Below are 25,540 nucleotides of genomic sequence, written 5' to 3' on the forward strand. Positions count from 1 at the left end.
AGGTTCAGAGTCGGGAACTATACTGAATTTTAAAATAAATGCCCCGACAATGGAACGGATGCTCTGTCTCTTTCTCTGCAATATTTACTCCAAAGGAACAACTCCCTAATGGTAGAATTTCAAGCACTGTGACAACTGAGTAAAGGAGATATTTTTGTCTATATGGTGCTCTTAGTGTCTCTCAAATTACATCATATAAACAACAGAATTCTTCTACTTAATTAATGCCAGCCCAAAAAATATGACATAAGTAAATTATCTGACATGATACTATAGAAAACATATTTTATCAAAATACCTACTAAAGTAGGGAAGAAAATAAGGCAAATTTCTAGACGCAGAAAAAGATCAAATTATATTTCATACACACACACACACAAACACACACACACATATGAACACAAGACATTTGCTTGACGTGGGCTTTTCTTTTGCCAATTACTATTTACAAATGCTTTAAACAAATTAATGCTCCCATGTATTTTAAAGCCCACTTCAGCACAAGCATGATACTTACCAGTAAGTACCAGCACCCTGTGACGTTAGCTCCATACCATCAACTGAATTGTAACTATCATCATCCATAATCTTAGAAAGACCAAAATCTGTGATTTTTATTTCTCCACATGCTGTACCATTTACTAGAAGAATATTACCTAAATAGAACAAAAACATTATGAGTAAGAAGTGACACAGATTAAAAGAAAAGTTCACACTAGTGACAAGGGGATAATTATACCAAAATTCGTACAAAAGTGAAAATGAGACTCCCTTGAACAAAGCTATTAAGAGAGTTAAATGCCTGGTGGCAGATTTTTAATTTCCAGGTAAATGAATAAACAAACTATCTATCTATAGATTTATCATTTCCCTGCCAAAGCAAAGTAAAATTATAAATTTGGTCAGAAGGTGATCAAAATAGGAACTTTCAACAAATCTCTTTAAACCAAACAATTGCTTGGAAGAAGATTAAGGAAACACACAAAATGGAATCAAAGCTAGTGCAACAGTGACATCTAGAGCTCCTATGAGAAGTTTGAGAAATACGATGAATATGATGCTAGAAAAAAAAATCCTAGGACAACTAAAGGAAAAAGTCACTTAATTACAATCCTACCTTGTGTCCTCTATATCATGTTCTGACACTGATGTATGTGATCAAGGATGAAGATATTAGGAAAAAGACCAGAAATTAAGAAAAAGTTGTCGTTTTGGCTCAGGAAAGGAGGTGAATGGGAACTGTGCTATGAAAGCCAAACAAAATAGCTATTGGGATATATAGGGAGCCAAATGAAGATTTCTAAAGGAAATAGGAACAGGGAAAAAAAGGTATACCATAGGATAGAGGGAAATATATTTAAGATGCATGCATTCTATTTCTCTATGGTGATTAATGTAATGTCTCTGCCCTTTTTTTTTTTTTCAATGAACTTTTTATTTTGTAATGTTTAACAATCACTGCCATACAATTGTGATTTTATCCCCCTCACCTACCCCCCACTCCCCCCCTCCCTCCCCACGACTGCATACAATTCTGTATAGATTTTACATATACTTTCCTATTGAGTATATTTTCACTATAGTCATGCTGTGTAGTCAGACTAAGATAAATGAAAGAAATCGTATAACAAATCATCTCTGCCCTTTTGTAATGACTATTGAAGTCAGTGTGTTTTAAGCTGAATCAAACTAGGAATGCTCAGAAAAAGCACTACCATTTGGACATTCCCCAAGAAGATCTAAAATGGGTAGAAAATCCTTCTAGAGAATAACAGGAAGAAGAAAAATTGGAGTCAGCCTAAGTTCCTGAAGTATACTTCCATATTCAACTTCCCCTGGCCCTACATGTAAGTACTTAGTTTCAGATTACCTAAGAACACTTGCATCACTCATACTTAGCAGTGCACACATAGACTTCTTTCCCAATGCTACATCTCCAGTCAGGAATTTAAAGGATTCTTTGGCTCTTGACAAAATATAAAACACAGGTAATTTATTATAATCCCAAGAACAATAAGAAAATCCAACAGTTCTTCTATCTAGTAGTGAAACCTACCTGGTTTGAGATCATAGTGAATGATGGGAGGTTTGATTTCATTTAGGTACTTTAAAGCATTCACAATCTGCATAATAATGGATCGGGCCTCTTTTTCTGACATTAACTTGTGCTGTTTAAGGTAGAAGTCCAGATCATTTCCCTCACAGTACTCTAATACTGTACAAAACCTAAAAGGTAAAGAAATAAAAGGAAAACATTTATAAATATTCAACATTTTAATTCAACACAACAAATATTAAATGATTAGTAGCAAGGTAAAATCATCTATTAAGACTTCTCTACAATTCAAAAAAATGGCTTCTCACTCCTTTTTCCACTTCCTCCCTTTCCTTGCCATTTATTTGCTCATCACAAACCACAGGCCACCTATTCATTTATAAGAAGACCAACTTATAGAATCCTCCGATCAAGAATGACCACAATCAAAGATAGTGGACTCTGATATTGCTCTGAGGACTTCTTTGCAAGAAATTTTGCCTAGGCCTACCTCTTCTGAACAGAGTTTAGGAATGTTAACATTCCCTGAACTCAAGAACTTTAATGCCTATGAACAAGACATTATTTGGAAGAGGTTATTTCACAGATACAGGAAATTTCAGAGCATAAATATGGCAGTACATGCATCTCTCACTGTTTAGAAGAACCTGATTTTTATCTTTAATAAATAACACTGATGGTGAATTTGATTAAGCAGAAAAGGTATTAGATTAGGAACCAGGTACCTAATTCAGACAATAACATGACTATGTGACACTGAATAAGTCATGTCAGGTCCCAGTTTCCTTGTTTATAAAATGAGGGGTCGAGGGGAGTTAGAGTATATAAACTTTAAATCTCTATCAGTCCCAATAATCTATGTCTAAAACAACAGCCACAAAGAAAGGTAACAGGATTGCAGCATAATAAGTAAAAGACATATCTTATTGATACTTCTAACATGGTATAATCAAAGCTTAGGCATTTTTCACTTCACAATTTACACAATGTAGTATTATTTCAGAAAACTCCTGGAATACATGAAGGGTATCTAGTATCTACAACAAACCAATCTAAAATGAATCTATATCCTAAGGAGCTATTTTTAAAATCACAGGACATGACTAGAGCAAGACTATGATCAGTTAAAGATTTATTATGTAAGTATTCAAAAGTATCTCACTTTGGTTGTTACAAATGAGATGATGTATATAAACTTGAAAGTATCTATCCTGAAATCTATTATTACTATAATTCTCTTCATTTCCCTATCACATAGCTTATCCATCAAACACTTATTAAACACCTACTATAGGCTAGACACTGGATTATTCAATGAGGGTACAAATAAAAAAGTGAGACAATCTCTGTCCTTAAGGAGAGTAAATTCTTCAGTGGGAAGAAGACAAGTAAATATAGGGATATGGGAGACAGGCAATTACGGAAAAGTAGATGGAAGTGGTCACTAACCAAAGGTAGAACCAAGAAAGCCCTCTTGAAGAATGTGGCAGCTGAGCTGAGCTTTGAAAGGATCTAAGTAGATATGAGGAAGAAGAGCATTTCAGGCATGGTGAAAAAGCCAGTACAAATGTACCCTGCATGAAGGGGAATAATGTGGAAGAGTGCAGATAAATAATATGAAGTCAGTATGTGAAGGATGTTCAGTGCCAAAAGGTATATTTTAACTATGAGGGCAATGAATGGGTAGCCACAAAAGCTACTTGAATAGTGACATAGTCAGACCTATTCTTGAGAAATATTAATGTGGTCACTGTGTGAAAAATGAATTTGAAAAAGAAGAAAATGGAGTCAGAGACCACTTGGGGGATGGGGAAAGGGAAAGAATTTTAATAGTCCAGGGAGCAAAGGCCAATATTAGGGAAGCTGTATGAACAGAAAAGGGAATGGTGGATCTGAGAGATGTTGAAGCTCTAACAACTGAATGGATTCAGGGAGTAGGAGAGAGTGAAAACTTGAGGATGACACCTAGGTTGCTAGTCTGGAATTCATAGTAAATGTAATAATGGTGGTCTACTTGATAAATGTAAGAGAAATCAGGAGAAAAGATTTAGAGGGAAATAATGGATTTGAGTTTGGTATATATTAAATTTGAGATACCTATGAAAACACATCCTGGTAGAAATGACAAGGAGGGAAAAGTGGATATGTAGATTTGGGAGTCATCTGAATAGAAATGATATTTGAACCACAGGAGCTGATAAAATCCACCAAGAGAAGTAAATACACACTTATGGAGCAAGATATAGATGAAGAACTTGCAAAGGAGATTTAACCCTTACTTGATAGGTACGGGGGAAAACCCACCATGGCAGAGCAGTATCATGAAAGCTCATAACTGGAAAGAATATTTAGAAAGGATTAACATTGTCAAACACTGAAGTCACAAAAAATATGAACTGAGAAAAGGCTACTGAATGTAACAATAAAGAAATCACTGGTATTGTTGTAGAAGGCAGTTTCAGTTGTGTAGGAGAGACTGTAAAGAGTTGAAAAGTGAGTGGGAAGTGAGAAAGTGGAGGAAAAGAGCATAGACAGCTTTTTCTAGGAGTTTGGCCTGTGAAAGGAAGACGACATGTAGGTCAAGTGAAGGTTTTCGTGGCTGATGTTGTTTTAAAAGGATTGGTAAGAATGAGGCAGGTTTGAAGATATCAGGGAAGAAGTTGACACTTAAGGACAAAGGGGATAATTGAAGGGGCAGATACCTGAAGACAGGATCAAGGATGCCAGTAAAGCAATTGGCGTTAGCAAGGAGGACTACCCTTTTCTTCTGAGGTGATTTCAAATGTGGACTTGGGGATAAGATGGAACTTGTAGATGGATGTCCTCAATTTTTTTCTATGCTAGGTTATAAAAGTACAGTACGTATTGGAAGCCAGGCATTCAAACTTTCATAAACAATAACTGACATAATCACTCAACAAAACATAAGAAACTCAGATTTTAACACAATTCTGACCTAAAACACACGCTGCAAAAAAAAGATTCTCTTTTAATTTCTATAAATGCAAAATTTTTTTAAAATTTATGTTCTTACATGTTTGTTTTTCTAAGGGAAAATTTCTCATGAACACAATCCAGGAGCAAAATGACCCCACAGACACAGAGAATCAATTCAATTTTTTACATTAAAAGGAGAAAAGATATATACATATACCCCAAAAGTGATAATCCAAAATTTACATCTGGCCCTGGAATTTATTTTTCACTTAAATTTTAATGTGGAAGAACTTGATGTTCTAGAGCTTTGCTTTAAATATGTTACAGTGTGCCACAGACACTCTACAGAAGAAGAAAGGGGATATAATTCAGGTTCCACAAATTTATACCTTCCTAACCCTACATCTCTCTGCAACTGATTTAACGATGGGAGAAGACTACTCTGTGACAGGGTTAAGACATGACTACTCTCAAACATTCCTGGAGACATGGTGGAGTATCTTATCTACACAGCTGGATTCTGGGTTGCAGGGCACAGGATAATTCTGTTTTGTTCCTTACAGTCACAGGACAGTCCTGAAGACCCCTTGGGAAAACTACTTTCAGTTTCTACAGAGAGACTCAGAGAAGAATGACTTGAGAGGAATAACAAGAAAAAAGTTACATATATGACTTGAAGGTGTTTCGACTAATAAAGACAACTGAATTTGGGAAGGTAGAACATATGGAAAAATTGAGAACATGAAAATGAATAATCTTGAAGTCCAGATATGACCTCTGGCTTTAGTAAAAGAAGGCTGAAGGAAGAATAGTAGGATCAAGGAATAATGACCTAAAGACAAAGGCTCAAGAAGAAGGAAAAGAAAAAGAAGAAGGTAATTGGCAAGACAAGTAAAAAGAACATGTAAATGGAACAAACTGGAGGGTTAAGCAAATTAGCAGAGTGGAATGAGAGTTGGAGCAAACTAGTGAAACAGACAAGGGGTTGGTAGTGAGTCAGGGAGAGTTGGGGTGTTGTAGCTTTGGAGTTGCTGATATTAAAAAAAAAAAAAGGAAAACAGCTGAGACTGTTAAACTATTAAGAAGTGGAAAATGGCTTTAAAAGATTGAGCCAGGAGTGAGACATAAAAATCACAAATAACACAAAAACATCAACAACTACCCAATAATGAAAATCTCAATCAAGATGGACAACAGAGCTTGCACTGGGTGTTAAATGTTTGTGCTTCTGCCACAACCAACTGAATGTTATCCATCTGCATCCCAGAAGAGGTGAAGGGACTCTAGGAACATCACTGCACACTCCAGTGTGTTAAGAGTAATGAAGCATTTCCAAAGGAAAGAGAAACAGGGCTTCAATGAGGAGAAAAAAAGAAGTCAGAGGTAGAAGAGGGGAAAACTTGACTTGTATGGAATGTAGAGAATGGAATTGTCTGTCACATGATGAAGGGAAAGAAAAGGAGAGTTGTACATTTAGAACTAAAAAAAATTGAAGTTATTCCTAAAAAGGAGGAAGTTGAATGCTCTGAGGAAGATGTAGCAGCCTGTGCTCCTCTAAGGAATTATATAATAATCTTACAGAGCCATATAGTGAGAGATAACCTAGTAAGTGTAAGAGGAAGCAAAGGATGATGATGGTGGTTGGTGATTTCCTATTTAAGGGACACTGAAGAAATGTATGTATTGACATGAAAACAACAGAAAGGTCTACTTGTTTTCGTGGGGCAGGTACCTAAGACAAAACAGAACCTTTTAAATCCCATTAAAATGGATAACTACTATCCTCTTTTGTGATTCATGAAGCACAGATAGGAACCAAAATGTATTGCCAAAGATTGTGGGGAAAAAAAAGAAAAACTGATTTGTGAAGTGAATATCAGGCTAGGAAGATGGTGACTTCAAATACAGGATTAATGTGTCCTTTAGGTCCTTTCCAACTCCAAATCTCTGTGATTGTGTGACCTTGGCAGCGTACATGAACAGAAGCAGATTCCTTAGCAGGTGGGGTTTTTTCAAAGTTTAAGGATCACTTGTAAGGATCCTGTCAGGTCTAGGGTCTCTATTATGTAGTAGTCTGGTCCAGGTCAGAATTATCACGGCAATGTCCAAAGATTTTTGAAAATTCCCTAAACCAATATACAACGCTGACATGACAATTACCAGACATGCCTTTTTCATTTGTGCTATACTGATGTTCACTGCCAAAGTGCAAACTCCCACCCTGATATAGTCCTAGAATTACAGAACTTCAAAGTCGTAAGGGATGTCAATGACCATCTAACCCACAAGTAAAAAAAAAAAATTGCAATATTTGCAATACTGTAATATGCCCAATATCTAGTCTCTACTTAAAGATCTCTAGGGAGAGGTAACTCACCAACTCTTGAGGTAACCTGTTCCATTTTTGCATAGTTCCAATTGTAAGGAAGTTTTCCCTTATACTGAGCCAAAATTTGCCTCTCTGGAACTTTAACCCACTAATACTGGTTCTATTCTCTAGAACCTAATAGAACAACTCTTAATTACTGTTCTACATGACAATCCTTCAAATACATGAAGGAAGTTATCATTTGTTCCCCTTTCCCTTCTACCCCTCAGGTTTCTCCTCTCTGAGCTAAGCATCCCCAGTTCCTTAAACTGCTGCACATACATTCAAGGCCCCTTACCACTCAACTAGACATCCCCCAGTCTATCAATGTCTGGGCTACGATGCGCAGAACTGAAAACAATACTCCAGGTGAAGTCTGACAAAGGCAGAATATAATGGGACTTTCCTCTCTATACCTAGAAGCTGTTTCTCTTAAATGTAGTGCAAGAATATGTTAACTTTTTGGGCTGTCACATCATACTATTGACTAACATTGAGCTTGCAGTCTACTAAAACCCTTAGAAATTTTTCAAAACAATTTGTTCTCTAACCCAGCTCCCTAAGTCCATCGTAATGGTAAAGATGATTTTTGGTAACCAAGTATTAGATACTCTATCTTATTGGATTCTTTCTGGAAGCTGACTGTAATCCCATCTGTTAACTATTCCTCCCAGTTCTGTGTTGTTTTCAAATATGATGTGCCAGTTGTGCCTTTATCCAAGTCACCAATAAAAATATTAAAGAACACAGGCCAAGGCAGAAAACCCTGAGGCATTCCACTGGAGAACTAACTAAATCAGCACTAAACCATGAATAACTTTGAGTCTATCTAGTCATCCAATCAATTTTGAGTCCATCTAATTTGTATTATCATATAATGAATGTCTTGCCATACACTCCACAAAAATAATATGAAATACATTATCAAAAGCTTTGATAAAATCTAGGTAAATTATACACAGCATTCCTCTCATCTACTAATTTAATAATCCTATCAAAAAAGGAAATAAGGTTAGTTTGGAATGACCTGTTCTTCTTGAAGTTGATGATGGCTCTTTGTAATACTACTTCCTTTTCTACATATTCACCAATGATCTGCTTAATGATCTATTCTAGAATTTCCCCAGGAAGTGAATTCAAGTTCATTGGCTTGAGAAGCAATAGAGTTTATTCAGAGTTTTTTAAGGCTGAGTCCAAGATGAGCAAATATATTCACTGACATAGGTTTCTTGACCCCAAAGTGTGCAATGAATTTTAGTATGGAATCACTTCCCCATAATATTAATAGGTTTAGTTTTGAGGGTTACTGGGCTGTAATGGTCTTCCTAGGACTGAACCTCAACTCTAGCAATGCTTATGGCACAGTCCCTGAAAATTATGGAGACTGTCTAGATATCTGGGATAGTACTTACGAGTCAGTATCAAGTGAAAAGTAGTCATATAGCTTAACTATCCGAGGATGATCCAGTTCTTTGTGAATTCGGTATTCCCTGCATGCATGCCTACAAATGAAACAGAGAATTGACACGTTATGTCTTTTTGCTTGTATTTCAGGACTATTTTCCAAGCATATCACTTAATCAACCAAAACCAAAATAAATCACTCATTTACCCCCTCTGTTTGCACCTGCTCCTTTAATCCTCTGACTTCATATATCTGGCTCTTGCAGTATGGACACAGAGAAGAATGGGAAAACTCTCTTCAAAGAGACTTTAAGATGAATGTATGCTATATGGAATTTTGTCTAAATCAGGCTTACTTTCTGAAATGCCACTCCCAGTAGTTTGGAAAGTTTCTTATGTCTTATTTTGTCAGCCTCAAGAACTGAAAGCTGAAGTTTGCTAACAAGAGGCATTTTTCATGTAAGTTTAGTCCTTGATTTGGTAGAAATATTTCTAAACATAAGCCAATTTCATATGGTTCAGACAAGGGGCAGAAGATTCAGAGGCTGTGTCACACAAAGTCCTTGCTACTTTGTTAAACGAGAGAAATGTCTGGCAGCATCTCAAATTATATTTCTAGAAGCACCACTTGAAGATGCTTTGCATTATTTGAAAATAACCTCAGACTTCAAATCTAATTGTACTGCTTAGTCTATAAGCCAGTCAAATCTAAGAACATTCCCACTCTCAATCATATTTCTAACTTTGAATCTTGGATCCCAAGGATGAGTATAAAAATAAGTTGGCTGACAACATTCTTCCTGTTTTTAATTTTTGCTTTATTCTCTATTTCTAAGGGGAAATATATTTAGAGTCTCAAAAAAAAACCCAAACGAACTGTTTTTAACAGGGTCTTTGGATAAGGCATACCTTTAATTGAGAAGATATTACTGTGCTTTTATTAACAAACTTCCTTAACTGTACGGTTTTTAAAATTATTTTTGGTATGTAATGGGTACCAATCTATAAATAATTTTTTTCTGTATTCCTAATTCTAAGTTTATTTTAATAATTCTCTAAAAAAGCATTCTCAGGATAAACTCTAACCCTTCCCAAATGTTCTCTCTTCTCTACTCCAATCCCAGGCTTCACATTTCTATGCTCAATGCTACTCCATCTAGGTCAGATGCCTGACAAATTTGTTACACTGGTACAAACAGCACTAGAAAAAAGCTTGATTTTATAAATTAGGGAATTTTAGGAATTTAGGGAAAAATAATTCAAAGCCCATGCCCTACAAAGTAAGTCAATAATGGTCCTATTACATGTGAATCATTTTTCAAAGTATTTTTCTTATTATCATCAAATGATGACAACACTATCATAACAGATACTTTACACAATTATTAAGAGGTCTTTCACAAGCATTCTATAGAGACTATGGCAAAATGTCTACTACGGCTCTCTTTCAGAGTTCAAGGCAGCTTTTATTATTTTGCTGAGACTTTTGGTAAAGAAAAACTGAATTTTGGAAGGCATTATAATTTAAGATTTCATGAAGATTACCTGGATATCACTTAGCATGTTATAACAAAGCACAACAATGTTCCTGAGAGAGACAGGAAAGTAGGATTTTAGAAGAATCACTAAGTTTGTTCAAGTTTCCTGTTATAACAGGGATTAGAACACTCTGGAATATGTAGCAGCTACTCAAGACCCTAGTTTTTCCTGACTCTTCACTCTTTGGCTATGTCTAACTAACTGGGAATGAGCACACCTGAGTGTTTCTGCTTGCATGTTTTCCTTCTTTCATCTTAGTTACAAACTGGAGTGAAAAGTTACTCAAAAAGAATGGAAAAACTGCTTGCAGTTTTGCTTTGAAGAGCTTGATTCAAGGGGCCTGCTGTTCCATCCCGTCATAAATCCAGGAGCTAAGAGTAACAATTACACTTATTTCTCCTGCAAGATACCACAGATGCTGAGACTTTCTTTGACTAAACTCTTAAGTGTTAAATTTCTGAGTGTTGGGCCCCAGAGTCAACTGACTGAGAATGACCAACGTAAGTAAATGATACAAATCATCACCCAAAGAATACAAAAGAAAATGGATCACAAAAGTAGATGCCAATGAAAATCTGTTCTGATACCCTCAGGCACTGTGGAATCTTAGAATGGTATGTGGTCTCACTCATAACTGGTCAGAAGAATACATGGTTCTAGTCTCTGATTTATCCTTAGTATCCACTGATAAATATATATTTAGTCATATGACTAACTAACTTGAAAAATCAATCTAACCCCACTCCCCCAAGCCCCCATCTTAGTGTGGTATACTCCCTTCTGAGCAGAATATAAAGATGAACAGGATACAAACTTTCACTAAGTGGCCAACATAAAGCATTCAATCTACTGCATAGTGTGTCATTATACAGAATCACAGGATTATGGACAATGAAGGTAAGTAGCTGCTTCAAACTCATTACTTTCACGGTATTAAAGGCACAGCTCCTATCAGATAGCTTCTCTGTATATCCCTGCTTCCTCCGGGTCCCATTTACTTGCTTTTGGACAGCAGAGTGGCACCTCCCATCTACTTTGAATGTATAGAGTTATTTATACACTGTATCCTTCATTAGCACGTGAGATCCTTTAGAGCAAGGATTATTTTTTGTCTTTCTTTATATCCTCCTATGCTTATTATAAGTACATTGGGTAGCATACCTTAGGCAATGTTTGCTGACTTACTGGAGCTTCTGATCATTGAATGACTTTAAAAAAATCTGTCCCTAGAAAGTTCACTTACTTGTGGTAATTCTCCTTTTTTTCATCTCTCCAGTTTTTATTTAACTGGTGAATTTTCACAGCTACATATCTCTGTTCTGTTAAATCAAATGCCTACAAAGAGAAGGAAATTTAGATCATACTCAAGAGAAATTCCAACCAAAACTGCAGGTATAGGCAACTAACATGAAGCTCCTGTTTTTCAGTTCAATATAATTAAAAGTCCAAAATATTTAAATGACTCTGGCAGCAGATGGCATCTCATTATAATATCCATTTATTTCAGAAGGGCTACCAACTACTTGAAATTTATGATCTGATAATTCAGAAATATCCAAACATAATGGCATCAAATCATCTAGAAAACACAAATATCACATAAACCACGAATGGACAACTCATAATCAAATGGTTATTGTCAAATAACCATTTGGTTTTCTTATTAGAAAGCCAAAACTGGTATGTCAAGTGCTCAAACAGTTATTCCTTTATCACTCTTAGGAAGCTGGGGAATGAAAAATACTGCCCATTAGGCAACAAACAGAATAGAATACTCAATCATTAAAAGTCCTCTCTCAGCATAGTTTCTTGAGGTAAGATTTGGAAAATGATTCTACAATTTGTTAACCGTTATTGAGGTAAGCAATAGAGAGGACAGAAATCAACCTTATCCCTTGGGTCACATCATAAAGACTAAAGAAGCCTCTTTAAAAACCTTAAACTACAAGTGAAGTTTGACTCAAATATTGTCTAGGAGCTATTAGTACTATGGCTCTTCTCTAGGACTGCTAAGATAGGAAAAGCCTATTTCCACCAACAAAAAGCCCTACTGATGAGCTTAAAATTAAGAAGGTTTTACACATCATAAAGTGAGAAGTATATGTAACTTCTCACTATCTTAAGAGATGTGATCCTGGAAATAACACTTTAGAAATCTGAAGTCACCAGCACAAGGGAAGTTCTCTGTCCTACAAGTAGGAAATCCTACAATAATCCTTATGAAGTATCAATAATAATTCATTAGTGTTTGTTATGCAAATTCAGATTTAACATAATGGGTTTTCTCTAAAGAGGACATACGTAAAACTCTCAGAAGTGTTGTATATGTAGTAAGTAACTGCATACCAGCAATCCTTACCTTCTGCCACTTTGCTTTTTGGTACTTTGCACTCTGTACTACCTAGTGAGTAATGGTCTATACAAGTATTAGCACCATCTTTTAACTGCCCATGTAGTGGCTCTTGTCAATGTCCAGATAGATGAAAACTGCAAATGTGAAATGCTTATCACCTTATATTGATCCATTTCAAATGTCTTACAAGGGGAAAATGAAGATACTACCCGTAAATAAAAAATTTTTGATAAATCAATTTTTTTAAAAAACCTACTTTGAAACCTTCACACTAACTTATATAATGCCTATATTATACTGTTACATATATTTTTATCATTATAATACTAATGCTAGAAAGTTTTATATATATGTATATACATATATGTATATAATGTTATAAAGTAACATAGCAGTAAGTCGGTTTTTTTTTGAGACTTCATAAGTTAGTCACCTGACTTTATTAATGCCCATTTGCAGATCAATTTAAAACCAAGAAAACATCAATTAGTTGTCTTAAAATGTTGGTTCTGGCCATTGATAATGCAAATATCAAAAGTTAACCATTTTAAGGTTCAATGAGTTCTTTAGTATGAATGCTTCCCATACTCTACCAAGTCCTTCCATATAGCTAGGCATCAGGAATATACACCATCATACACACAAAAATTAACTACAGTTATTAGAAAGCATTTGTGAAGCACTGAAAATTTGTCTTTGATGATCTTGAAAGGCAGAAGAAAAAAATCAAAGAACTAGTTCCAATTTCACAATTATTTGGTAAGATCAAATATTAATAATGCCTTTCCTTCTATAATACCTAGATTTATTAGTGAAGACTTGGAGGGGAAAGACTATCTGATTGAGGATTTTCTTAGATTTCCCTATTTTCAATGCTAGCCAGTCTGTTTTGGAGTCAAACACCATTTTAATACATTATTAAGTAATATCTATGTAGTATGCATGATGCTCACAGGTGCTTTGATTCTTCAAGAAATTTGAACAGTGCTTGGCTAATGACCCATTATGAACCTTTGGTCAAATCAAGTATTTAATAATTTATCTATAGGCACTCTTGTGACGAGAGTAGCCCAGTTGAACTGCTTCACATCCGGACATTTACAATAAATATGAGGTTTAATGAGCAGTGCGATTCGGAAAGATTAAATATATTCAGAAAGATATGGTCAAAATAAAGAACTTGGCTATTAGATCAGGACTGCCTATGATGCATTCTTGAAGTTTCTGTATCAAAAACCTTATATTAACTGTCAGACTTAACTATTTAAAAAATTCTCCAAGTAGGTAGGACATTTATTTTAGTTTAGCTATCATTTACAGTAGCCAAGTTCCTGACACTTACCTTGTAAACTTCACTGAAACCACCTCTACCCAATAGATGTAACAACAAATATCTGTCATTTAGCGTTGGATGATCTTTAAATCTATAAAAACAAAAAGACTGTTACTTCTTGAGGGCAAGAACTACATAATCTCCATGCTTTGCAAAACTCTCAAAAAATATAATATAGAAGGGGTTGTAAATATTAAGCATCTTTTGAAAGCACCTTAACATTTAGCACAAAACTCAATTTTTTTAAAACAGATTCAAAGGACTAGCAAATACCTACATGTAATCCTTTTAAGTTGACTGAGAGCGTTTCAGAAGTTACTATGACAAAAAGTGTATCAATGAAATTATATTTTAAAATTTTTAAAAAGAGCACTCTGTGAACCTTAAAGTCATATATGTCAGTTACTCTCCATTATACATGGAATGCTATTAAAACTGTGTCTTTAATAAAATAATCTGTCTTTAAAAAAAAGTAACAAGTCACTGGCCAAGAAAAAACAAGAAAAGCTTCTACTTACTACTTTTTATCTTGGAACACTTGGAAAGTGGATTGCCCCAAATGCCTTCCTTATTCAAAAATTATCTGATTTACTGGTAAAGCAGAGATGCATGAACCAGTAATTGTCATAAAACTCATGGTTTAGAATTAGAAAAAAAATGAGAGAAAAGAACAAATTTTAAGTAGAAGCTATTTAATTCTATCAGACCTACACTACTTGACAATTTCAGACTTTGGATTTCTCTAAAAAGAAAGTTAAGTATTTGCCAACAATGATACTGGAGTGCTGAGTATTCAAGGACACTTTTACTCTGTTTACAAAACCACAAAAACTTAGAGTTGAGCACATTATGAATGCAGCATGGTACCACTAGCTTTTGAGTCAAAAGATCTGCATCCCACCTCCAATACAACAATAACTTCTCATGAACTTCTTTGACACTCAATTTCCTCATTCATAAAATGATGAGATTGGACTAGACGGTCTCTGAGATCCCATGATCATAGCTAAAGAACTTCATTTTACAAGTAAGGAAAACAGAGGCCAGGCACTCAAGTAAAGGGCAAAGCCTGGTCCATATACTCAGATCTCCTGATTGCGAGTTGAGTGCTCTTTCTGCTAGAGTAAGCTGAGTCTGAAAAGCTGCTCATGATCAGGTTATTCTCAAAATCACTTATGTGCAAAGTAAATTTTCTATGCTTACTAGCAAAGATGCTCTCCTCACCCCATAAGTAAGTATATAAATATGGCCACTTCTTATCCACCAGTAGCTCTTTAATCAAGTTGTCAAAGCCGACAGTTACATTTTAGAAAAGTCAACTCAATGCCAGCATGTGTAAAAATGTTCCTAAAAAGTGCTTACTGTGAATTATCTTCATTATGTATCCTTTTTAATTCCCTGATATGTAGATTTCTAACTCTCTCTAGCCTTTCCAGTTCTGCCTGGATTTCCGCTTCCTCCTGAAATTAAATTAAAAGGAAAGATAACTTAGAACTGTAGGTATTTTAGTTTTCACAGCCTTTTAAAATAAGCAGCCACAGAAATTTATTTCATTTATATAAGACAACAATCTGGTTGGTACAAAGAAAAGAATTATTTAATGAGCCAGACTAAACCATGAGGGAAAAAAAGGAGGTTTTTATAAACACCACAGACAGAAATTCAGCCAATGGGGTTAGACGTTAGGATCTTATTTGATGTCACTTCTATCAAAGGTCCAATGACAAAAAAAGTGGAAACCAAAATATTAAATTAGAAATTTACTTTCATTATAAACAAGAGCAGACAACAAAACACACTATTTTAAAGACTCTATGAAGAGCTAGTTACTAGATAACAAAGATGAATTATTAGTATTTTCTAAACACTCACATAAGTCACCAGTAGAATAAATACACAGAACCTGTCATATTCTGGGAATGATATGAAATCCATTTCCTAGTCTTATTTGCTCAAAAAACTCTATGAGTGCTGCTATTTTTTGAAACAATGAAAGAATTTTAACACAATTTTAAAACCAATGTGCTTTGCTGAATAACTTGATTTTTATCTTAGGGAACTCTAATGGCAATGGATAGAGTTTTCATTAAATTAACACATTTCCTGACAACCACTAAACTTTAGATTAGTTCTCAAATGGGACTGAGGCTAGGAAACTCAAAGACTAAAATGAATTCATCAGAAGACAAAAGGTGGAGAAGGCATTTTTAAAGCTTCTAAAAATAATATCTTTAGTGTTCTGTCAAACTATTAATGAACACAAAGCACAAGATAATCCTTACCTTTTTAAGATGTCCCAGTCTGAGTTTGAAGATTTCTTCTTGTTCATGGTATTCAGCTAATGTTAACCTAGGAAAATAAGAAAAAAGTTTCAAGTCAGTTGGTCGCTTATAATTATAAAAAATTGTGCCTGTTTACCTGACAAAACATACTCAGTTGTGAATAAAATATAATCAGAGGAAGAATTATTATGCAGTTCAAATAGCCTAGGGAAGAAAATTTATAATCTGGAGGTTTAATTTTCAAGTAAAAAGTCTAATTTTATTGTATATGAAAATTATGTGGATTTTTTAATCTTGGATTATCTTGGATATCTTGAATCACAGTTCTATAATATCAGTCCTGTGTCTCTTATGCCACTTTTTAAACCTATGAAAAGATATCAAATATGCAACTTTCAGATATTAAAAGTCTAAAAAATTTTCAATATGAACAATAATGTTCCAAAAGTTTTGAAGATCTTCAGCCACTCTCTACCTTGGTACTACATATAAAATATCCTAAAGGATTATTACCACTCCTAACCTGAATTAAACCTAATTCCTCATTAAATTCACTTTCTATGCTTTAGGAATACATACTCCCACCGAAAACCAAAGTGGTACACACCTGACTTTTTAGTCATACTCTCATATGGCAAACTTTCATGTTATAGGAGTGAATAAATTAAAAGACAACAATAACATTTCTCTATTCATTCACACAAAACCTAAAGTAATGCAGGGCAGGAGACAGAGCCAAGACAGCAGAGAAGCAGGAAACAGTACAGCTGAACTTCCCTCCACAAAACTCCAAACAAACCTAGAAAATGCACCAGACCAAAATTTGATGTTGAAATTCAGAAAAAGACAGTGTGTCGTTTATCCAGCCCAGGTCAGCAGAAGGAGATAGCATAGTCTGCACAGATACTGGTAGTGGAGATAAAGTCAGGTCAGGAGCAGGCTGTGCTCAGAGCACTGAATTCCCAGGGAGAGGCTAAGCACTAAGGCAAGAAGAAGAGGTCCCTGCACCCAGACACCACTACACCCATGGCATTTCAGAAAATGGTGCCAACCTGTCAATCATTAAACATTTATTAAGCACCTATAATATGCTAGGCATTATGCTAAGCACTGGGGATACAAATGCAAATATGGTGAAAAAGAAAGGCAGTCTCTGTCCTTGAGGAGAACTTAGAATCTAATGGGGAAAGACAATACACAAAAAGGTGAAAAGTGGTAATGGGGAGGAAAGGTAACCAGCTCAGGGACTGGAGAAGTTCAAAAACCAAAAGAATTCAAAGTTTACAACTAGGTAGGAAATGAAGCTAGTAGCTTTGTTACCCACCTGGAAGTTCTAGGTCACAGATTAAGGGCAGTCTAAGAAGGGGACCTGCACCCAGGGGTGGCATTCCCAAATAGAGAAGCTTGGGACAGGGAGGTGTAGCAAAAAAGGAGAAACTTCAGAAGCAAGTAGTAGTGAAATGGATCATTCCCAGGGGCAGAGCAAGGTCTTAGTCCCAGCATCAAGCTCAGCTTGCAAAGAAATAACTGGGGCACAGATAATAAAAGAATAACCAGGCAAAAAGGGAGTCCACAATTCTTTCACTCTGAACCAAGATGAGATCAGCAGCACTCCACTGTTGCTCAGACCTAAATCCCTGATTGGGAAGAGGGAAAGGGATGAATTAAGATTCTGCCCTTTATTTTGCTCTAGAAGCACTGAAAACTTATAGGTCCTCAACCTGTTCTTGAGATCCTGGAATAACACAACACTCAATGCTCCATAAAAGTAGCAACAGGACCAACCCAAAACAGACACTCTCTCCAAAAAGTACATCAGGGACTAACCCTAACATATCAATTCCAAAGTTAGGAAATGGGCTGGAAGAAAGAGCAAAAATAAAAATAATTTCGTTATAAAAAGCAATTATGATGTCAGGAAACCTAAAAGACACAAACTCAGAAGAAGAAAATAAAATGAGTGCTTATAGAAAAAAATGTAAAAGAAATGAGAGCTATCGAAGAATTAAAAAAGCAATCAACATTCTTAGTACAAGAGGTACAAACTATATCCAAGCAATCAACTTCCCAAAAATTAGAATGAACAAAATAGAAACCAATGACTCCATGAGACAAACAGTAATATTAAAATGTCAAATACTTTTTAAAAAATAGAAGAACATGTAAGGCAAAAACTATTGAGAAAACTGTAAAGAAGTTTGGCAGTTTTAGATCACAACATATCACACCATACAAGATAAGCATCAACAGACATGTGACTCAGATAAAGGGAAACATCACAAACAAATTAGAACACAAAAAGAAATCCCCTATCAAATTTATGGAAAGATTTTTGATCATGAACCAAGAAAGGATCACAGAAAATAAAATAGTAACTTTGATTATATTCACTTTATTTTAATTTTTTTTGAGGGGGGAGGGGAGAAGGCAAGGCAATTGGGTTTAAGAGACTTGCCCAAGGTCACACATCCAGTAAGTGTCAAGTATCTGGGGCAAGATTTGAACTCAGGTTCTCCCGACTCCAAGGCCAGTGCTCTAGTCACTATGTCACCTAGTTGCCCCAATTATACATATTAAAAAAAAAATCTGCACAAATAAAATCAATATAGTCAAAGTTACAAAGGAATTAGGTAACTGGGGGAAAATTTTTATAGCAAGTTTCTCTAATCAAAATCACATGTCCAAGAAATATAAGTAATTTATTAAAATTTATAAAAATATTTCCTGAAAAGATAGTGCAAATTAAATCAACTAAGAAGATCTATCTCATACATATCAAACCAACAAAAATGCCAAAAAAAAAAAAAAAAAGATAAATGTCAGTTGGGGTGTCAGGAAAAAAGAAGGAATACTAATGCACTGTTGGTGAAGCTGTGTGTTGGTCCAGTTACTCTGGAAAGCAATTTGGTCAATTCTAGATATGTTTTGGTCTAAGATACTACCAGTATTAGGTCTATGCCCCCAAAGAAATAAAAGAAATAGGAAAAGGATTTATATGCAAAAAAAAATATTTAAAGCAGCTCTTTTTGTCAACTGGAAACAAAAGGAAACAAAATTCCTCACAATGGCAGCATGAGCTGAATTTCAATTAATGTCCTGTAACAAGGAAAACAGTTTGTTTCCTGTACTAGTCTTGAGGCAATTCAATAAGTTCTATGAATCAACATTTAACAATGTAAAATACTGAAAATAAAATATTTGGGAGAGATTCTACTTTACACAACAGAGAAGTCACCAATGAAAAAAGTAATACCAATGTGGCAAACAGAGACCCCTGGTTCAGAAAGTTAAATAAATTATAGCACGTGAATCTAATGGAATATTTTTACTGCATCTATTAAAAATGAGAAGGTTTGAGGGGAAACTGGAAAGGCCAATATGAAGTGATGAAGGGTATGTGAAGAGGACTAGGAAAACTATAAATATCGTACAGAATAACAGTATCGTACAGAAAAGCAAATCTGAAAGATGTGAGAACTCTAATCAATGCACTTGACAAATGACGATTTCAGAGGACCAAGGATAAAGGGCGCTACTCACCTCCTAACAGAGGTTTGGTGAACTAATATTACAGAATAAGACATACATTTTTGGGCATGGTCAATATGAGAATTTGTTTTGCTAGACTATACATATTTGTTATGAAAGTCTTACTTTCCTTTTTAGCTCTGTTCAATGTGGAGAAGGTTGGAGATGGGAAGGAGAGAAAAATAAATTAATGATAATTTACAATGTAAAAAAATAACAAGAGACTACAAAAAGCACAAATAATTTCAATCAAGCTAATAAGATATACAATTATAAGTGAAGTTTATGCTGGTAAAAGGGCAAAACTGAAAAATAAGTAAGGATTTCTTCGCCACAGGTATAAAAACAAGGGAAGGATAACAATGATGGGAATTCAGTTGGAGGTAGAGGAAAAATTAGGAAGAGAAATGACAGTGATGCAAGAAATTCATGCAAAAAGTGTCAACAGCTTGGTAAAGGAGGCACAAAAAAATCAGTGAAGAAAACCAAACACACGAAAGGATAAAACAGGTACAGATCCAACAGAAAGAATGCCTTGAAAAGCAGAAGTGGACAAATGGAAGGTACAAAAATTCACTGAAGAAAAGAACTCCTTAAAAAGTAGAATTGGCTAAATGGAGAAAGAGGCAGAAAAGCTCACTGAAGAAAATAACTATTTAAAAATTAGAATCAGACAAGTGGAAGCTAACGACTTTATGAGACTTTATTGAGTCAATTCAATAAGTTATATGAATCAACATGAGACATCAAGAAATAACTGAACAAAATTTTGAAAAAATGAAAAAATAGAAGAAAATGTGAAAATATCTTGTGAGAAATAACAACTGAAATGAAAAATAGATCCAAGAGAGTTGATGTAAAATTAATGAACTACCTGAAAGCCAAGATCAAAAAAAATGACCTAGACAGCACTTTCAAGAAATTATCAAGGAAAATTGTCCAGATATTATAGAACCAGAGGGTAAAACAGAAATTGAAAGAATTTACTGATGACCTCCTGAAAGACATCTCAAAATAAAACTCCCAGGACTATTAGAGCCAAATTCCAGAGCTCCCAGATCAAAGTGAAAATATTGCAAGTGGCCAGAAAAAAACAAGTCATGGAGCCACAGTCTGGGTAACACAGATTTAGCAGCTTCTACATTAAAGGATCAGAGGGCTTTGAATATGATATTTTGGAAGGCAAAAGAGCTAAGATTACAACCAAGAATCACCTACCGAGAAAAACTGAGGATAATCTTCAGGGGAAGAATGGATATTCAATGAAACAGAAAACTTTCAAGCATTCCTAGTGAAAAGACCAGAGGTAAATGGAAAATCTGACTTTCAAATACAAGACTCAAGGAAAAGAAGCATAAAAAGGTAAACAGGAAAATAAAATCATAAGGGTTTCAATTATGTTTAAACTGTTTGCATTTCTACATAGGAAAATGATATGTATAACTTCTAAAACCTTTCTCATTATCAGGGTAGTTAGAAGAAGAATACACAGACAGAAGATACAGGTGTTAGTTTAATATGATGGTATGAATATCTAAAAAAAAATAATAAAATTAAGGGATGAGAAAGAGGAAAGCACTGGGAGAAGGGGAAAAGGAAAGTAGAATAGGGTAAATTATCTCACATAAAAGAGATACAGAGCAGCTTTTACAGTGAACAGGAAGATGAGGGAGGTAAGGGTGAGAAGGGGACTTGCAACTTACTCTCATCAAAGAAGGAACAATATACGCACTCAGTTGAGCATAGAAATCTGTATTACCTGACAAGAAAGTAGGAGGAGAAAAGAGAAGGGGGTGATGATAGAAACAAGCCTGAAACTGGGGTAGGTAAAAGAGAGAAGTAAAACACTTTCAAGGATGGGCAGGGTGAAAGAAGAGAGAAGGATAAATGGCCGGGGGGTGGGTGGGGTTGAGAGGCAGGGATGGGGATGGAAATGAGGGAGAGACAGGATGGAGGGACACACAGCTAATAATCATAACTATGAAAAAAACTTTACAGTACAATTTTCTCTGATAAAGACTTCATTTCTTTAAAAACATGGAGATATGAATCAATTTTATTAAAAAAAAAAGCCAATCCTCAATTTCATAAATGGGAAAATGATATGAGGACAGGCAATTATCAGATAAAGTATCAAAGCTATTTATAATCTTATAAAAATGCCCTAAATCACTATTGATTAGAGAAATGCAAATTTAAAAAACTCTGAGGTACCACCCAACAACTATCATACTGGGTATTATGACAGCAAAGGAAAAACACAAATGCTGGAGGGGATATGGAAAAATAGGTACACCAATACACGCTTGAAGGTATATACTAATCCAATCACTCTGGAGAGTAATTTGGAACTATGCCCAAAGGGCTAAAAACCTGTGCAGACCTTTTGACTCAGTTCTATCAATAATACATCTGTATCTCAAAGAGATATGGACTGGGGAGGGGAGAAACTTTAGGAAACAACTATAATATCCAGGAGAGAGGAGATCAAGACCTGAACTACTGTGATGGTTATGTGCAGAGAGGAAAGGAGCCAGATGTGAGAGACGATATGGAGGTAGAAATAAGATGTGAAAACAGATGGGGTATGTGAGCAGAGAAGTACTTGAGGAACACAGAAGTCATGAATCTGAGAGATGGGAAGAATGGTGGTGCCTTTAACAGAAAAAGGGAAGTTCTGCAGAGGAAATTGTTTGGAAGGTAAAGACAATGAGATCTATTTTGGACATAGTGAATTTGAACTGTCTCTGGGACGTCCAGTTTGAATTGTCCAATAGGCAGCTTAGTGATGCAAGACTGGAGAGCCTGGGGATGGATACAGAAACCTGGTAATTGTATGCAGAGATGATAGGAGCTAATAAGGTTGCTGAAAAAGTGTGTAGACAGAAAAACAGACCCAGGTCAGAGACTTAAGAGGTCAAGCATAGGTAGGAGATAAGATATGAAAGACAAGACAGCAAAGGAGAAAGACATAGTAAACAGTATGAGAATCAGGAAAAGAGTAGGGTCACAAAAACTTAAGAGGAGAGAATGATCAACTATGTCAAATGTAACAAAGAGGAGGAAGGATTAAGATTCAACCTCTAGAAATCTAAATACACTGCTCACTCTACTTCAAGACCAACAATAACTTCAACTGTTTATTCAATAAAAAATTTTCTCTGTCCTAGTACTGATTTCTCTGTATCATAAAATAACTGGTCACATCCAATTTCCCAATTTCCTATTAAGAAGAAAGACATAATAATAACCATTCTTTTAACTGTCCTTCCATTTCTTGAGCTGCCGTTTCTATGGTTCTATTGCTTCCTCTTGACCACCTAAATATGAGTGTACCCCAACCCAAGGCTCAGTCCTTAGTCCTCCACTATCTTTCCTTTAAAGAGCCTATGTATCCCCCCCAACTTCAAATTTAGTTCTGAACTTCAGTTCTAGATCACGCCATGTCCATCTGTCTTGCAAAAACTTCAAGATGAATACCTTCCCTTCCAATGTTTTTTTTGTATTTGATTCATATATATTTTGTAATATACCTATACTTCATAAAAGTGACTGACAAGTCACTCATGATAAAAAATCATTGACAAGATACAAACATACATATTACCTTTTGACACAACCATCTTAATGAACGTAAATTTTCACATTTAGTTCAGCCAATCAAGAAGAAAAGAAAGTCTACCAAAACAAACCTAGGGACAATATGAACACAATTACAAAAAACTTTTTGCACAAATAAAGTCAGATCTAAGTAAGTGGAAAAACATCAATTGCTTGTGGGAAGGCTGAGCTAATATAATAAAAATGAAAATCCTACCTAAATTAATTCACTTATTCAGTGCCATACCAATCAAACCACCAGATAATTATTTTCTAGAACTAGAAAAAATAACAAAATTCATCTGGAAGAACAAAAGGTCCAGAATATCAAGAGAACTAATGAAAAGAAATGCTAGGGAAGGTGGCCTAGCCCTAACAGATCTCAAATTGTATTATAAAAAGCAGCAATCACCAAAACCACTTGGTACTGACTAAGAAACAGAAGGGTAGACCAGTGGAATAGGTTAGGTACTCAAGACACAGTATTCAATGAATATACCAATCTACTGTTTGATAAACCCAAGAAGCCCAGCTTCTCGGATAAGAACTCACTGTCTGACAAAAATTGTTAGGAAAACAGGATAACAATGTGCTGGAAATTGGGCATAGAACAATGCCTGATACCATACACAAGAATAAAGTCCAAATGGATACATGATCTAGGTATAAAGGTTGATACTATAAACAATTTATGGGAGCAAGGAATAGTGTATTTGTCAGATTTATAGAGAATGGATAAATTTTTGACTAAATAAGAGATAGAGAACATTACAAAGTGTAAAATGGATCATTTTAATTACATTAAATTGAAAAGTTTTTGCACAAACAAACCCAATGCAACCAAGATTAGGAGGGAAGCAGAAAACTGGGAAAGAATTTTTGCAACTAGTGTCTGTGATAAAGGAGAGTTGGAACACTAATTCATTGTTGGTGGGGCTGTGAGCTGATCCAACCATTCTGGAGACCAATGTGGAACTATGCCCAAAGGGCTACAAAAATGTACATGCCCTTTGACCCAGCAATATCACTTCTAGGACTGTATCCCAAAGAGATAATAAAAAGGGAAAGGATCCTACATGTACAAAAATATTTATAGCAGCTCTCTTTGTGGTGAACAAGAACTGAAAATCAAGGGGATGCCCATCAATTGGGGAACAGCCGAAGAAGTTGTGGTATATGAATGTAGGATACTATTGTACTATAAGAAACAGGAAGACTTTAGAGAGGCCTGGAAGGACTTATATGAATTGATGCTGAGTGCAAGGAGCAGAACCAGGAGAACTTTGTGCACAGCAACAACCACAGTGTAAGAGGAATTTTTCTCATACACTTAGCCCTTCACAGCAATGCAAGAACCTAAAAAATTCCCAATGGACTCTTTAGGCAAAATGCCTTCCACATCCAGAAAAAGAACTATGGAACTGGATCGCACAATGAAGCAGACCATTTTCTCTTGAGTTGTTTTGTTTTCATGGTTTCTCCCATTTATTTTAATTCTTCTATGCAACATGACTAAGTTTAAAATGCATTTAATAAGAATGTATGTGTAGGACCTATATAAGATTGCAAGCTGTCTCAGAGAGGGAAGGGGGAAGGTGAGGGAGGGAGGAAGGAAAAAAATCTAAAATATATGGAAGTGATTGTAGAAAATTAAAAACAGGTTAACTTAATTAAATTTAAATTAAATTTAAAAAAAAACCAAAAGCTTCTATTCTAATTCTCCATTGTGCTAGTAATGAAGTTTCATCATTTATAAAATTTCCCCAAAGACAGTATGAATTAAAGTATTTTAGCTCTGAAGGCACACAATTCATAAACATTCAACATACGTTTCATTTTCAGCTCCATTGGTCTTGCTTTTGCGTTGTTTTTGCTCATTATTTGCTGGAGGGGTCTGTCCCATTGCAGGAGGTTTTCGTTTTGCTAACATTTTTCTCTGTCTCTCTATCTCTTCCCTCTGCGAGTTTATCCTTTCTTGTTGCCTGGAAATACAAATAAAAATGTTTAAGTTTCACTGACAAATCTATGAACCAGAAATCATATTCCTTCTAGATTGTAAGGGGGAAAACTCATAAATAAAATACAGATATGATGTTTAACATCTCTTTAAAAACTTAAGTCACTTACAGCAGAAAATCTT

The 25,540-nt window shown here is 35.2% G+C and overlaps 1 protein-coding gene across 7 annotated transcripts in view; it reads right to left on the reverse strand.

Moving 5' to 3' along the window:
- Nucleotides 1-25,540, reverse strand: part of TLK2 (tousled like kinase 2) — a 160,533-nt gene that overhangs the window by 17,971 nt on the left and 117,022 nt on the right. For all 7 annotated transcript variants that reach the window (XM_072645896.1, XM_072645901.1, XM_072645900.1 and 4 more), the window contains 8 exons: nucleotides 25,230-25,382; nucleotides 16,273-16,339; nucleotides 15,353-15,450; nucleotides 14,000-14,081; nucleotides 11,548-11,639; nucleotides 8,774-8,863; nucleotides 2,057-2,226; nucleotides 518-656 (listed from right to left, as the gene is read on the reverse strand). In XM_072645896.1, coding sequence (XP_072501997.1) covers nucleotides 518-656; nucleotides 2,057-2,226; nucleotides 8,774-8,863; nucleotides 11,548-11,639; nucleotides 14,000-14,081; nucleotides 15,353-15,450; nucleotides 16,273-16,339; nucleotides 25,230-25,382 — 891 coding nt within the window. The remainder of the gene's footprint in view (nucleotides 1-517; nucleotides 657-2,056; nucleotides 2,227-8,773; nucleotides 8,864-11,547; nucleotides 11,640-13,999; nucleotides 14,082-15,352; nucleotides 15,451-16,272; nucleotides 16,340-25,229; nucleotides 25,383-25,540) is intronic.

The sequence above is a fragment of the Notamacropus eugenii genome, chromosome 2, assembly GCF_028372415.1.
Source record: "Notamacropus eugenii isolate mMacEug1 chromosome 2, mMacEug1.pri_v2, whole genome shotgun sequence".
In the NCBI taxonomy this organism is placed as follows: domain Eukaryota; kingdom Metazoa; phylum Chordata; class Mammalia; order Diprotodontia; family Macropodidae; genus Notamacropus; species Notamacropus eugenii.